Source organism: Salmo trutta, chromosome 27, assembly GCF_901001165.1.
Source record: "Salmo trutta chromosome 27, fSalTru1.1, whole genome shotgun sequence".
NCBI classification, from domain to species: Eukaryota; Metazoa; Chordata; class Actinopteri; order Salmoniformes; family Salmonidae; genus Salmo; species Salmo trutta.
Window position 1 is genome coordinate 12,078,757 of NC_042983.1, and position 14,436 is coordinate 12,093,192.

At 45.4% G+C, this 14,436-nt stretch overlaps 1 protein-coding gene across 6 annotated transcripts in view; it reads right to left on the reverse strand.

The window, feature by feature from the left end:
* The window catches only part of LOC115164321 (autism susceptibility gene 2 protein), a 388,322-nt gene that overhangs the window by 12,159 nt on the left and 361,727 nt on the right, over positions 1-14,436 (reverse strand). For all 6 annotated transcript variants that reach the window (XM_029716684.1, XM_029716683.1, XM_029716686.1 and 3 more), the window contains 5 exons: positions 11,820-12,246; positions 5,807-6,060; positions 4,743-4,903; positions 847-897; positions 549-644 (listed from right to left, as the gene is read on the reverse strand). In XM_029716684.1, the coding sequence (XP_029572544.1) occupies positions 549-644; positions 847-897; positions 4,743-4,903; positions 5,807-6,060; positions 11,820-12,246 (989 nt within the window). The remainder of the gene's footprint in view (positions 1-548; positions 645-846; positions 898-4,742; positions 4,904-5,806; positions 6,061-11,819; positions 12,247-14,436) is intronic.

Here is a 14,436-nt window from a genome sequence, read left to right on the forward strand (position 1 = left end):
CACACACACACACACACACACACACACACACACACACACACACACGCACACGCACACACACGCACACACACTGCTGCTGCTTATCTCCCCCTGCACAGTGCAGTGCGGCGCGGTGGCTGGCGGCTCAGGCCAAGCCAGCTTAGAGACAGGCCTTGTTTGCATAGTCCATTATTGGGAAAAGAAGAAGCAGGAGCAGATTTATCAGGCCGGTTCAATTCAAACGCAGCTGTCTGCTGCCCTGTACACAGAATGAAAAGTAAGGCTTTGGTGCTATTCAGACCCCCTGATTCTATCCTCATTTCTTGGGTGAGACGTCGAGAGAATGGTAAGTTGCCAGTGCGGGTGTGTTTGTGAAAAACCGGCTGCTCGTTTATTTGCACGTATGGGGTTTTTGTCCTGCGTGGGTGAGGGAACGAGTTCGGATACATGTGTATGTCTGGGTGCGTACAATGGACTTGCTTTGTGCGAGTGGATGAGTAAAAGCAGGTACTGTATTTTGTATGTGTGTGCGTCTGCAATACATGTGTGTGTAGGTCTGTGGGGCTAACCTTGGGCTGGAAGGCTCCTTGCAGTGAGCTGAAGGGTCCTGAGTGGGGGAGCAGCGGGGGCATGCCTGGCATTGTGGGGGGGTAGGAGGGGAAGAACTACATGGAGGAGACACAAAACCACCTCTTAAAACAGATTACAACAAGACACAGAGACAACCCCCACACATACTTCAACACGTGCAGAAGAAGAAATGTATATTTTCCTATCTCCAAACTACCTAACCACAGTAAATATTTGATAGAAAACATACTAAGAGCATGGTGATGGAAGTTGAAAGGAATAAATAGGGCTACTTACATTTGAATGTCTAATGAATGGACTGTCCAGTTTTGGAGCGTATTTGTCGAACTGCAAAAAAAGAAGGAAAAGAGTAATACGTCAGTGATGCCAAATTGACCAATAACAATAACAGGAACTCCGCATCTATGAAACAAAGACCATCAAAGGAATACAATGAAACACAATTTGGACTCATTACATCTATTCAGTGATACAACAACACAGGAGAGAGGAAGTTCAGTACAACACCAGTCAGATCATAAGCCCACGTCTGACAGCAGCTGGCTTAAAGAAAACACTGAGCATTCTGGGGTAATGCGTTTGCTTCATTTAGCACGCGGTTGGCCGGCCGAACGGCAGACAGAGATGGCGTTAAATCATCAGCGGTATGACTAATCAAATGGACTACCACGATTAGGGAGACATGATTTTCCAATTCGTCTGCACCACAGAAAAACAGCCATCGAGTTAGGTGTAGATACAGTAATAGACTTGGGCGGGGGGGGAGCTCTCCTTACCTTACAAAAAGGCCCCAGTGTAAAACGAGAAGATTCAGTTATGATTCTTATTGGGTGGAACATTTGGAGAAATGTTAATCTAATTGGCTGTGACAGATGTAGTTTTTTTTTACAATGATCTCTGTTATCGAAACGGAGCACATAGAGATACATATACTAACGGGGAGGGGAGGTTGTCATTTTAGTGTGTGAGACAAAAGAAAGAGAGACTCGAAAGAAAATCGCAGAGACATGTCAATATTCTATGCGTAAGATCATATAACTGCGGGTATACGAACAGTAAGTCTTTTATAGGGGAAATTGAATTGGACAGACTGTGTTTTCCGTGCAAGAGAGCTCGTTTTGGACATGTACAGCATGGGACTGAAATAACTTTGGAAGCCTCAAATGGTTTAATATAATGAAACATTTTTCCGAAGCCTACCCTATGACTAATAGAATAATAACATTTGGATTTCAACAGAAAGACTATAGCCTCATATACAGTATCAGATTATGAATGCCTTCATGTAAGCCAATACGGCTCCTCTATTTTCAAACTGGCTAATTGCAACTGACAGTAACTTATTCCTGTTCCGTAAATACACAAACCATTTGCATGTACTTTTGGAAGTGTTTTGACAAAGCCTTCTTGGCAAGCCACCGCTGGTTTGGGTTTACATAAAAAAGAAAAACGGGTTGCACATGAATCAGTGAAATCTGTGTGTGTGTGTGTGTGTGTGTGTGTGTGTGTGTGTGTGTTCGCCTCCCTCCTGCGACATAAACGGGAAAGGAGGCGTTTTTTTCCTCGCTCAGCACACTCGGCACAGCTCCTCTCTCTAACTGGGCTGGGCCTCCCAGTGAAGCGGGGCCATTCAACATCCAGCCGCAGAGAACGGCCACAGCGGCGGGCAGCGTGTTTGTGTTTGCGGGCGATAATTGGCCCAAATCAAACACAGACACCCTATTGAGTGGAAATGCTGAGGCAGCTTCCTGAGCACATTCAACCGGTCAGCTCCCCCTCTCCCCCCCTCTCCCCCCCTCTCCTCCACTTCTGAAGCACGGGCCTGTTTAATGTTTTACACCGGGGGAGAAACACCCGCTGGTGGCTTTATGGCTGACTATAAAACTCCTGCTTTGTCATTTACGGGGCCCGTCAGAGGTTTATTGTAAACAGCTTTGGCTAATTAAAGCTCAATAATTCATCTTTAAACAATTAAGGGTGTTCCTTTTCCCTAAGAAGACAGAGGGGAAAAGAGACACTCGCTGTTGCCATTTGGCAAGGCCACCTGCTTGAGGGTGTAGAACAATAAACAAATACAGAGGATTCATAATTTCATTAATTACAGCTATTAGCCAAGGGCTGTTATGTAGCTGAAATGACATGGAGCACTCAAAAGTGAGCACAGCTGGGCCGATGCGATCCAACTGCACACTTCATGACCAACACTAAAAACAAGCACAACGTCAACATTACTCGTGCCTCTCTAAACAGTCAAAGGGAAGTGAAATAGCAACGCTACTGGAGGGAAGGGAGAGAGAGAAAACAACACGGGTTAAGTGAAAACAGTCTCAATGAAACATAATACATTAAACAGCCTTAAATTACATTGTAGCAACAATGCATCAGCCACGAACATAAAGAAGTGAACGCACACAGCCCCACACCACATAATACCACTATTAGCAGGAGGAGAAAATAAAACAGAGTGCATAGAAATGCATAGAAATAATGCCCGGGCTGACATATAGAGGAATGGAGGGATCAGCTGCAGACAGAAGAGGATAACAGCAGCCTACACATACTTTCTGACTAACAGACACAATCTAAACTAAACAGTCTCCCTGACTGCTTATCACATAGCTGTGTAATGTACTGTAAATAAGCTAAGCCTTTTTTCCTGGGTTTTATGACATGTTAGATTCCACAAAGCAAAGAGCTCCCAGTGCTCTAAATGGGCCCTAGCCTCTTAATCAGGGGTCATGACATGATGGATTGTATCTATTAGGCTAATGTTGAAAGGGCACGAATGCAAGTCCTGTCTGAATGGGTTTCCCAGATTGCTATATGCATTCCGAATGATTGATGGATGAATACTAACAACTTTTCCGGAGAACATTTTTCCCGAATCTAGAGCTGCCAATGTTTTGCCCTTGGCTGACTCCGCGCCGGTGCCTTGCCTGATGGCGGTTGAAAAGGCACGGAAGCAATTATGCATTATCAAAACAGTCCGAATGACGTCACTCCCTTTCATCTGGAATGAAGTCATTGAGTGTAACCACAGGCTTTGAATTTGTCATTGCTGAGCATAAGCCCCCAGTGCACCGCAGTCACGCCACACATCTGTTGGAAGGCCCTTTTTGTTTCTGTTGCGGTGCAGGGAAATCAGAACATTCAAAAACATTTAAAACACATCCATATGAAAACAATAAAAACACTCCCTTCAATCGGTCTCCTTTGTTCCAGGGCAAAAAAAATGGAAATGGCAAAATGTATGTCGTGTTCAGAGAGAGAATGATGAATAAATTGAATCAACTGTACTGACGTACATTGAATGGCATGGCTTCTGCAAGCTTCCTTTTGGTGGAAAGGAAAAGGGGCATATTGTGAGCCTTTGTGCATTGTAAAGCAATGAAGCTTGGGGCCATCTATATAGGCTAACCCACATGTAAAACTCTGGTCCCAAAGCATAACGTCTAGTATATGTAGCAGCAGTCTGTGAGTTAGGTCTGGTTTCAGCATTGAGGATGAACCACTACAAACATGTGTACTGTTGAAGGGGAGACTACTCATTATGGGGTTGTAGTGAGGATTATGCCCCTGCCTCCTATTTCTCAGCCCTCAGTAAAAACACACTGTTACAGCGTCATTGTAACATGTTGGGTGGGGAAGGAGGGCAGGCTCTGGCCCTATCAGTCGGGGGGGGGGGGGGGGGGGGGGGGGGGGGGGGGTACTGGAGAGGGGTGACCAGGGGAGTCGTTTGGAGATTTGGGTGACAAGAAAGGGGGGGGGTGTTGAGGTACTGTATATGGGAGCTTTACTTATCCTCACATTTCTGGCTGGGGTTCGCACCATGGGGGGTGCGGTGGGCGGAGTAATGATGGCGGCCGGGGGCAGACTGGGCGGGAAGGGCGTGAAGGTGTGCTGGTGGGTGTGTTGGTGCTGATGCATGTGCTGGTGTTGGTGAAACGCTCCCCTCAGGAGTGACACAGGGGCCAGCGGGGACCCCGCGGAGGACGGCCCCCGGCTCCGCCCCGCTGAACTCTGAACCAGGAAGCGGTTGTTCAGCTCCTGCCGCAGGAGGTCATGCTCTGCAAGAAAGGAGAGCGAGAAAAGGGGGGGGAAAGGGAGACACAAGAAAGGCACGGACGCCAGTCAGTCTTAACAACGGGTAGAAGAGAAGAAAGAATAGTCACCTGGCATTCTCTGTTTCTCCAGCTCATGCTGTGAGGGTTTTCTACGTGAGGACTCATTGGTGGCGGTAAGAGAGTTGCCTGTGACAATGTGCCAATCAGAATCCCCGAATGAGGCTGGCAATACATGATTGGTTGGTTGAATGATATCAACAGGCTGGTATCTAAAGACAAGAGAGAACCAAGAGTCACCTCAGCAGAAAACACAGCAGACTCTCCCTCCACTCTGTCTTAGATCTCAATGTTACATATTCTAGCTACTCCTAGTACTGTTACTTGAAACGTCTATTACAGTACAATAAACATTGAAATAGTATCAATAGAGAACAATTGACAACAAACAATAATTTATCTTATGCAGAGGCAAAGTCATATAAAGATACCATTTGTCTACATTTGACATATTTCAATACAACGTAAACATTACAGCATTTACACAGTAGAATAAGAAAAGGGCAGCTTTAATATGAAAGTCTTACGTCACTTCGCTCAAGTCTTATCTAACATGACCTCCCCCTGACCTGGCATAAGAGAACAGTTAGTTGACAGCATGCAGTGTGGAGGAGAAAAGATCCTCTGCCATTTCCCTCCAAACCCAGATGACCAAAACAGAATTAACAAAGGGGTGTCGTGTCTACAAATGCAGGCTGATATCGTTTTCGGTTTAGAAATCTCTACCATTGTTGAAGTAACATGAAAGGGCATCAACATATTTCAAATGCCTTGATAATTTGTAATGGGATTATTTAATAGTCTATCTATCCATTATTCCCTCTGTTAGTGCATGTGAAATTGTAATAAATTAGTTCACTTACCACATCATCAAATTAGAATTGAATGGTTACAGCGCTTGCTACAGACCATGTAACCTGGCATGTTAACGTCTACTTAATGTCACATAAATCATTTATTCCTTCTGTACTTGGAAGCTTGTAGTGTACAGTTGGGTTTACATTTATTTCTGCAACAATTGATTTGGAAATCACAGTATAAGATTGTTACTTTGGCTACTTAATGTTAGAGACAGACGAGCCTTGATGCCAGAGCGGTCAGGAGGGCAGTGTTACCTGGGTAGGGGGTGCCAGCGGGGTGCCCAGGGACCACAAGGCTGTTGGTGGGTAAGGTCGGAGGTGGCGGAAGTGTGGCGGGGGTTGCGAACATGGCCGGATGGCGATGGGCCGGGCTTCGCAGGGAGGAATAGTGCGAGGTAGAGAGGTTGGCTATGGACAGGGGCAGGGCCGGGGTGGAGGAGGGGAGGCCGCTCAGGTGGTGGGGAGAGGGGGGCAGGTGGTGGTGTTTGGGGAGGCCTGCACTGCCGCCACTGTGAATGTAATGTTAAGAGAAGACAGAGAGAGAAAAACCTTGTCAGCAATGAGTTATAGACTGTGTATTCAGTGAATTTGTGTTGGTTTATTACATGACTGGAAGCTGCATCTGTAAATGCTGAGAATATGTGTGTATAATGTGATGTGCTGACCTGAATTTTCACTTGAGTAGACAATATAAAAGGAATTGTATCATATTATAAACTGGGTGGTTCGAGCCCTGAAACTGATTGGCTGACAGCCATGGTATACCAGACCATATACCACGGGTATGACAAAACATTTATTTTTACTGTTCTAATTACATTGGTAACCAGTTTATAACAGCAATAAGGCACCTCGGGGGTTTGTGGTATATGGCCAATATACCATGGCTAAGGGCTGTGTCCGCGATGCGTCGTGCCTAAGAACAGCCCTTAGCCGTGGTATATTGGTCATATACCACACCCCCTCGTATCTTATTGCTTATTTATACCATATCAGCAAGGCATAAAGCAGGGGTGTCAAACTCATTCCACAGAGGGCCGAGTGTCTGCGGGTTTTCCTTTCAATCAAGACCAAGACAACCTTTCTAATTAATGACCTTAATTCATCAATCAAGTACAAGGGTGGAGCGGAAACCCGCAGCCACTCGGCCTCTGTGGAATGAGTTTGACACTGTTAACTCGAAATGACACAACGACAAGGTTCCAGTTTAACAAAGTTTACTATACTGTATGAACACACTACAAGGTAGCCATTACACTCACGGCTAGGTCCATCAACGAACTAACTTCCTGCGCAGGCGCACTCTTGACTGAATGATAGCCCCGTAATAACAGAAATATAGGGATACTTAAAACATGAACTTAACAATCTCCCCCTTTTCTTTAAAGACAAATTAAACATCAACAACATAATTAAATGTCCAAGTATTATTCAAGTTCCCCATTACAAATGGGTTGTGTGACAGTTTTTATTTGTATTACTCAAGCTGCCACTTTCCATTACTGAGAGCCTGTAAGAGCACAAGACCGGATGCTCCCTTTTTAGTCAGACAGTCAGCAAGCTGTTCCTTTGTGGTCGACCACAGAATCCGCTGGATTCTCTGTGCTTGAATAAGTTCCTTGATGCTGCTGATCTCAAGACGAAGTCTTTTCTCTGTGACAGACTTGGTTGACTTCAAAGCATCAACTAATGAGTAGTTGTCAGTGACACAAACTACAGGTAGAACGTGCCGTTTTGTCTCACCAGTGGTAAGCTCTGAGAACAGAGTTGCAAGAAAGATCGCATTGTCAATTCCATCCGCAAGAGCAAGTGTTTCTCCAGCAAGTGTGCTTCGGACAACCCTTCTGATCCTTTTTGACTGCCAACAGATAGGTGAGAATCTTCCTCCTTCACCCATTAACACGATTAGATGTCCACCTTGTGTGCCTCCATCTGTAAGGTTCCCTAGCGAAGCATCACTGAAGACAACTAGTTTCAAAGAGTCATCTTTTCCAACATGCTGAAACTTTAAAGTCACTTGTTGTGATTTCAGTTTACGAACAACTTTGTTTGCCTCATGAATGGTTTGTACAGTGGCGTGTTTTGTGTTAGATGCCAAGTTGCAACCATCAAACATTACATCAGGTCTACTCTGTCTAGCAACCCATAAAATTTGTCCTATCTTTGACCTCAATTGATCAGCTTCAATTCCACATAGAGGGGGATTCCTTTGTACGGCTCTTGAAGAATCCATGTGGATGGGTTGAAGATTCTTGATATAGCTCTCCTCTTGCATCAGTATTGTCCCATCAACTGTAATAAACTCTATGCCAACATAAAAACTATCATGCTCCTCACGGCCGACCTGGAAAACAGATTTGAGGTGTGGAATCACAGTTGTAGCAAAGGTCTGTGAGCCACCCCAGATGAAGTCATCAACATGACAGGCAAGTACTCCAGTCACACTGCAGTCTTGATCAAGCCAATAGAAGACTGCAGGATCCACTTGTGACAGTTTTCCACCTGTATTCAGCATTGTTGCCTTGACTTTGTTGTACCAGTAGAGTGATGCATCTGCCAGTCCATTCACACACTTCTTTAGTTTCCACAGTGTTCCTTCGCATTTAGCTTCAGGCGGAGGTCGGATGTGAATGTCCCTTGACAGCTCTGTTCCCTGCAAAAATGCAGATTTGATGTCTATGGAATTAAGTTTCCATTTTTTCTGGCAGATCACGGACATCAGCAATCTGAGTGACTCTGAGCCCCATGTCGGTGATTCTTTTGGGAGTTGTTTAGCAGCCAGCTCCTCAAAACCTCTAGCCACTAGACGTGCTTTAGGCACTATTCCAGTTAAGGACTCTTTAAGGGTACACACCCACCTTGTTGAGACACATTTTTGGCCAATGTCTGTAACTTCCTCAAACACTCAATTTTTCCTCCAATTACTGAGCTCATCTAGCTTAGCTGAGTCAAATGACACGTCCTTTGTTTCAAGTACATCATCATTTTGAATGTCATTCTGTTTTTCTCGATTTTCCATTGGTTCAATTCTGAGATTATCTACAAGTGACAGGTCAGCTGACCCTGTTGTACCAGAAAGTGTAACTGGTTCAGAGTACTGCAAGTTGTACCAGTTCTGGTGTTTTCCTTTGGCTTTTCCTGCTCGTCCAATGACGGTTGCTGTATGTGGAATACCACTTTCTCTGTCCATGTATTTAACAGTTTGTCCAGTTTTCAGATTGGAACATCCATGTTGTCTTAACACATGTGGCTGTTGTTGAATGTTTTCCTCATTTGAACGCTCAACAGTATTATCTGTGGCATGTTTGAAGGTCTCTGCTCCATTTCCTGTGTCAGTTTCAGTGTCCATATCATTGGATATGACATCTGGTAGGTTTGTGTCTGTTACTGTCTCCTTTTCATTAGGATGATTCTCAGCAACAGCCCCTCTATCTTGTTGATCATTTACTTTCCGCAATCTTGAGTGATGCACCCTGACAATGATGCCTCCGTGCCTCACAAATATCACCACACCATCTTGGCCAATGACTACTCCCGGTCCCTTCCACTCTTGACAGTCAACTCGTTTGTAGTACACTTTGTTTCCAGTTTCGTACTTCTCATCGGTAGGTCGTAGCTGTTTACGCAGAGCCCTGCGAATTCTTTCTGAGCACTCTGCTTCAGTGAACGCTTTTCTCGCTGCATGTAGTGCTGACAGGTGCTGTCCCACCCATGCACTCACACTGGCCCCTTCTAGTGCTGGTGGCTTGTCAACCAGTACAGAGGGAAGATTAGGGTTCTGCCCGAACACTAGTTGGTATGGACTGTAACCATGAACATTGTGCATTGAGTTTGCCATCGAAGCCCAATCTAGGGCTGTGTTCCAGTCACATCCATTGTCTTGCTTCACTTTCAGCATGATCTCTGTGAGTGTTTGATTATGTCTCTCCAGAAGTCCATTGCTCCATGGACTGTATGCAGCAGTTGTCTTTACTTCCATGTTGAATTTCTCTGCCATTTCTCTTATTTCATTATTATTGAATTCTCCTCCATTGTCACTGTACAATTTCTGGGGCGGGCCATGCACACATATCCAGGAATGAATGAAGTGCTTGACGAGGTCACTGGGTTTCTTTGTATTCACAATGCTTCCAGCGCTGAAGCGTGTGAAGTGGTCGATTATGTGAAGGTACCACACACTTGGTGCTAACTCATGTAGATCTACAGCCATTGTTTCATTGTACTTGGAAGCTAGTGGCAAACCAACAGCTGGTTTGGGCTTAGGTTTACTGTATTTTTGACATGTCTCACAATTGTTAACTATCTGCTGTAGAATGGAAATACTCTCATCATTATTCCCTGAACTGCTGAGTAACTTCTGAAGTCTGTCAACTGTAGCATGTCCAAACTGTTTGTGAAGCTTTAACAATACTTTGTGTTTTTCTTTTGTGTTCATGTTCTCTGTGACTGTCAGAATCTCCATGTGCTCTGTGTCCGTCCGAATCTCATTGTTGCATGGACTCTGTGTGATGTCTTTGTCTAAAATGTTTACACAATAGTGGCCTGAGGTAGTAAGTTCAAGAGTCACTGGTTGTTTAAACATCACTGCATTGTCATTTTTTATGTCTAGTACAGCCCCTGCCTTCTTGAGGGAAGCTTTGCTTAATAGTAAGGGGATATCTGTAGGGACCACCTCTGTTTCAATGTGACACTTAGTCTGACCAATTTTTGCTGGTATCTTAACTCTCTTGGTAGAATGGACAATTCTCCCATCTCCAAATTTGAAAGCTCTGTTGCTTGGTGTGTCAATCATATTTTGTACTTCTTTCATATTTAGTTCACTAACATAGCTATCAAGCCATTTTGCACCACACACTGTGCGTGTACATGCAGTATCAATCACAGCAGATCCTAAGGATTCAACTATAAAAATCTCAGTATCAGAAGCAGATTCATTTGAAAACAGTGTAATGTTACACTGCTCTATATCTGTGTTTACATTTTCCTCTGTTAGTTTAACTTGTTCATTTTTATGAGGACAGTCTTTAACCCAATGGTAAGTGCTTTGACAAACAGCACATTTTGATCTCCTTCCATATTTGTCCAGTGGATTTGTTCCGGGAAATGGCGCCCTCTTCAGGTTGTCTTGAGAACGTGACTTTTTGGCGCCTTTTCTCTGCTGCTCAGTGTAATATGCTCCGTCACTCGCTTGCATTCCATCTGTTAAAGGCGCGACAGACGTCTTTTCACCAAAAATTATTTTTAGTGCCGACTTCATTGATGCAAAAGTCAGTACAGTACAAGCAGTCAAAGCCAACTGTTTCTCCCTACCATCTAGACAGGCAGTATCTAGCAACTTGAAAGCTAACACTGCATCCGGGAGAACCATGTCGTAGTTGCGCATCCTATTGTACCTTTGTTCGAAATCAATGATGTAGTCCGTCATTGCAACCGAAATATCTCTCGAAACACTGTCAAAGTTTGAATATGCCTCGTAGGCACGGTCTTTCTCTTCTTTAAGAAATACAGAATCCAGTGCTCTGATCAAAGTTCCCATACCATCATCATTGTTCAAATCCTCAACGGATATTTCCAGTGCTGTATCTCTCGCTCTTCCCTCGAGCGATAATACCACCGCAAGTGCTTGCTTTTTCCCGTCCAGATTAGTAACCCGTGTCCAGATTCCAAGTTCATTTTTCCAACTTTCGTACGACCTCTTCTCGTCGAAGCGAGGTGGCACATTGTGGTTATTAGCCATCCTCTGCTACCAATGTTAACTCGAAATGACACAATGACAAGGTTCCAGTTTAACAAAGTTTACTATACTGTATGAACACACTACAAGGTAGCCATTACACTCACGGCTAGTTCCATCAACGAACTAACTTCCTGCGCAGGCGCACTCTTGACTGAATGATAGCCCCGTAATAACAGAAATATAGGGATACTTAAAACATGAACTTAACAGACACAAGGCATAAAGCATAAGAAGAATGCTAGGCATAACTAAACAGACCCAGAGCATAATGATCAGACATAACTAAACAGACCCAGAGCATAATGATCAGACATAACTAAACAGACCCAGAGCATAATGATCTGACATTACTAAACAGACCCAGAGCATACGGATCAGACATAACTAAACAGACCCAGAGCCTAATGATCAGACATTACTAAACAGACCCAAAGCATACGGATCAGACATAACTAAACAGACCCAGAGCATAATGATCTGACATTACTAAACAGACCCAGAGCATACGGATCAGATGGTGTCCTACTGTACCTGATGTCGTGCAGGCTGTTGTAATGCAGTGGGTGATGCTGGTGCACTTGGTGGCTGATGAGAGGCCTGGCGTGGTGTTGGTGCTGGGGGGGAGGGAGCGAGACGGGGACCCGGTGCTCCTGGAGAGGGTGGGGCTGGGCCCTCAGCAGGGGAGGGGTGGGGAATCTGGGGATGGGCGGCACCCGATCCGACTCTCTCTTGATGAGGAGGGGGGGCGGGGAGGTGAGCTGCGCCTTGGGGAGGGGCTGAGGGGGGGCTGCCGCGGTGGCAGCGGGGGCAGGGGAGCCCGAAGGCGGGGAGGCCGGGGTGGGGCTGGACACGGGCGGGGCGAAGGACACCTCGTTACTCTGCTCCTGGCTACGCTGGAGCCCAGAGACTTTGGCCGAGCTGACAGTCTTGGACTCGGGATTCTCATTCGTTGACACACCTGCATAGACAAAGAAGCAACAAACGTGAAGGGAGGCGGTAGCTATACACCTGTTGGTAAGCATCCACCATAACGATTCAAAATGTTTCCCTTATTAGAATTCAACCTATTTCTTGGTACGGTTCACCATTGCCTGGTGAAAGGAAAAAGCTTGGAGAAGTGTCTGTTTAACAGTTATGGAGAACTATGTGTGGTATGTAGGTCCAGAAGACAGAGCTAAGCTAATAGCTGCCTGCCTCCCCCTTTCCCCTCCCACTCTCTCCCTCACCTTACTGCCTCTACACTTCTTCTACCCAAGGTTCCCCTCTTCTTTCCCTTTCTAGGTTTCATGAATTGTTTAAATCAGGTCATTTTCATGCTTGACTATAATCAGATGATCAAATTTCTGCGAGCGATCCAGTCAGGATGAATAAATCACACCTAATTAAAGTTAAATGCCGCTCCTATTCAGGGCTTTGCTGAGCACACAATCTGGCATGAAATAATTATGTTTCAATTGTGCTGTGAAAAGAGATCATTGCCCCTTATCATGGACTTTTTGCTTCTCCCTCCCCCAGATCTTTCAAGGGATTTCTAAAGCTGTAGCCAAGCACTTTGAACCCAGCCAGCCACTTCATCACAGCCAATTCATCTGGGTCCCTGGGAAGACAAGGAGCTTTTATAATGAAGAGCATTCCATAGAACTGCCATGATCAGTACCGAGAGCATAACATTTTAATCGGCTACAATGTTTCTACTAAATAACTAATACCACAGAAAAATATACAGCTCAAGGAGAATTTACTACTGACAAAAAGCGCTGCTGGAGAAAATGGTGGATGACAGAACAAGTGCTAGTAGTGATAATGGCATATTTCACCACAGTCAGCTAGCTACATTTAAACACGCAGGGTGGATACAATATTACTAAACAAGACAGTGGGAGCAGCGGTAAACCTAAAATATACGTTTCAAATTAGCAAAGTAGTAAGGAGCAAGTGGAATCCCTCTGAATATAGAAATATCACAGAACAAATATGAGAGGAGCAAATTGAGAGTGACAGATCGAGATAGAGGGAGAGAAGAGCCAAGGAGAGAATGGACCTTTAAGCATCTCTAATCTCTGCCTCTAATGCAGCAGATTCAAGAAGGCTTATTAGAGCCTCAATTAAACAGCTCCATGGGCGCAGCACAGCGCTGCAGCCAGTGAGGGCTAGCCTCCAGCCTTTAGCAGCCAGTGAGGGCTAGCCTCCAGCCTTTAGCAGCCAGTGAGGGCTAACCTCCAGCCTTTAGCAGCCAGTGAGGGCTAGCCTCCAGCCTTTAGCAGCCAGTGAGGGCTAGCCTCCAGCCTTCAGCAGCCAGTGAGGGCTAGCCTCTAGCCTTTAGCAGCCAGTGAGGGCTAGCCTCCAGCCTTTAGCAGCCAGTGAGGGCTAGCCTCCAGCCTTTAGCAGCCAGTGAGGGCTAGCCTCCAGCCTTTAGCAGCCAGTGAGGGCTAGCCTCCAGCCTTTAGCAGCCAGTGAGTGCTAGCCTCCAGCTTTTAGCAGCCAGTGAGGGCTAGCCTCCAGCCTTTAGCAGCCAGTGAGGGCTAGCCTCCAGCCTTCAGCAGCCAGTGAGAGCTCAGCTCCTCAGCTCCTCTCAGCTCAGAGCCTCAGAGCAGATAGACTCCTAATGGAATATCCAGGGCTTATTAGAACCCGCTTAATCGTCCAAGGATTTAAACGCCCATAAAAGGTAATAAAACACTGTATGGCGATTTTAAACACGTTTCCCCTTCAACTTTATGGGAGCAACGAGGGAGGCAAAGGTGTCACGACTTTCCTAACGAATTCAGGTCTGGTTATAATAATACGGCTTTATTATAAATAGGGTCTGGAATAAGGATACCTTGTCTGGGTGGGGGCCTTGTCAGAGAGAGAGAGAGAGAGAGAGAGAGAGAGAGAGAGAGAGAGAGAGAGAGAGAGAGAGAGAGAGAGAGAGAGAGAGAGAGAGAGAGAGAGAGAAAGGCAAATAATTCTCTGTTGAAATGTCACCCTTCACTGATGTTGCCGTGGAAACCCCTCTCTTTCCTAGACACATAGTGGAGGAACTGAAGGCAGCAGTGTTGCTACCAGAGTCTAGCCACTAGGACGGAAGCTGTAACACTGAGGACACAATGAGTGGTGGTGGGTTATCTTAATGATGATTATAATGGGTTGTAATGGAAGCAGGGGG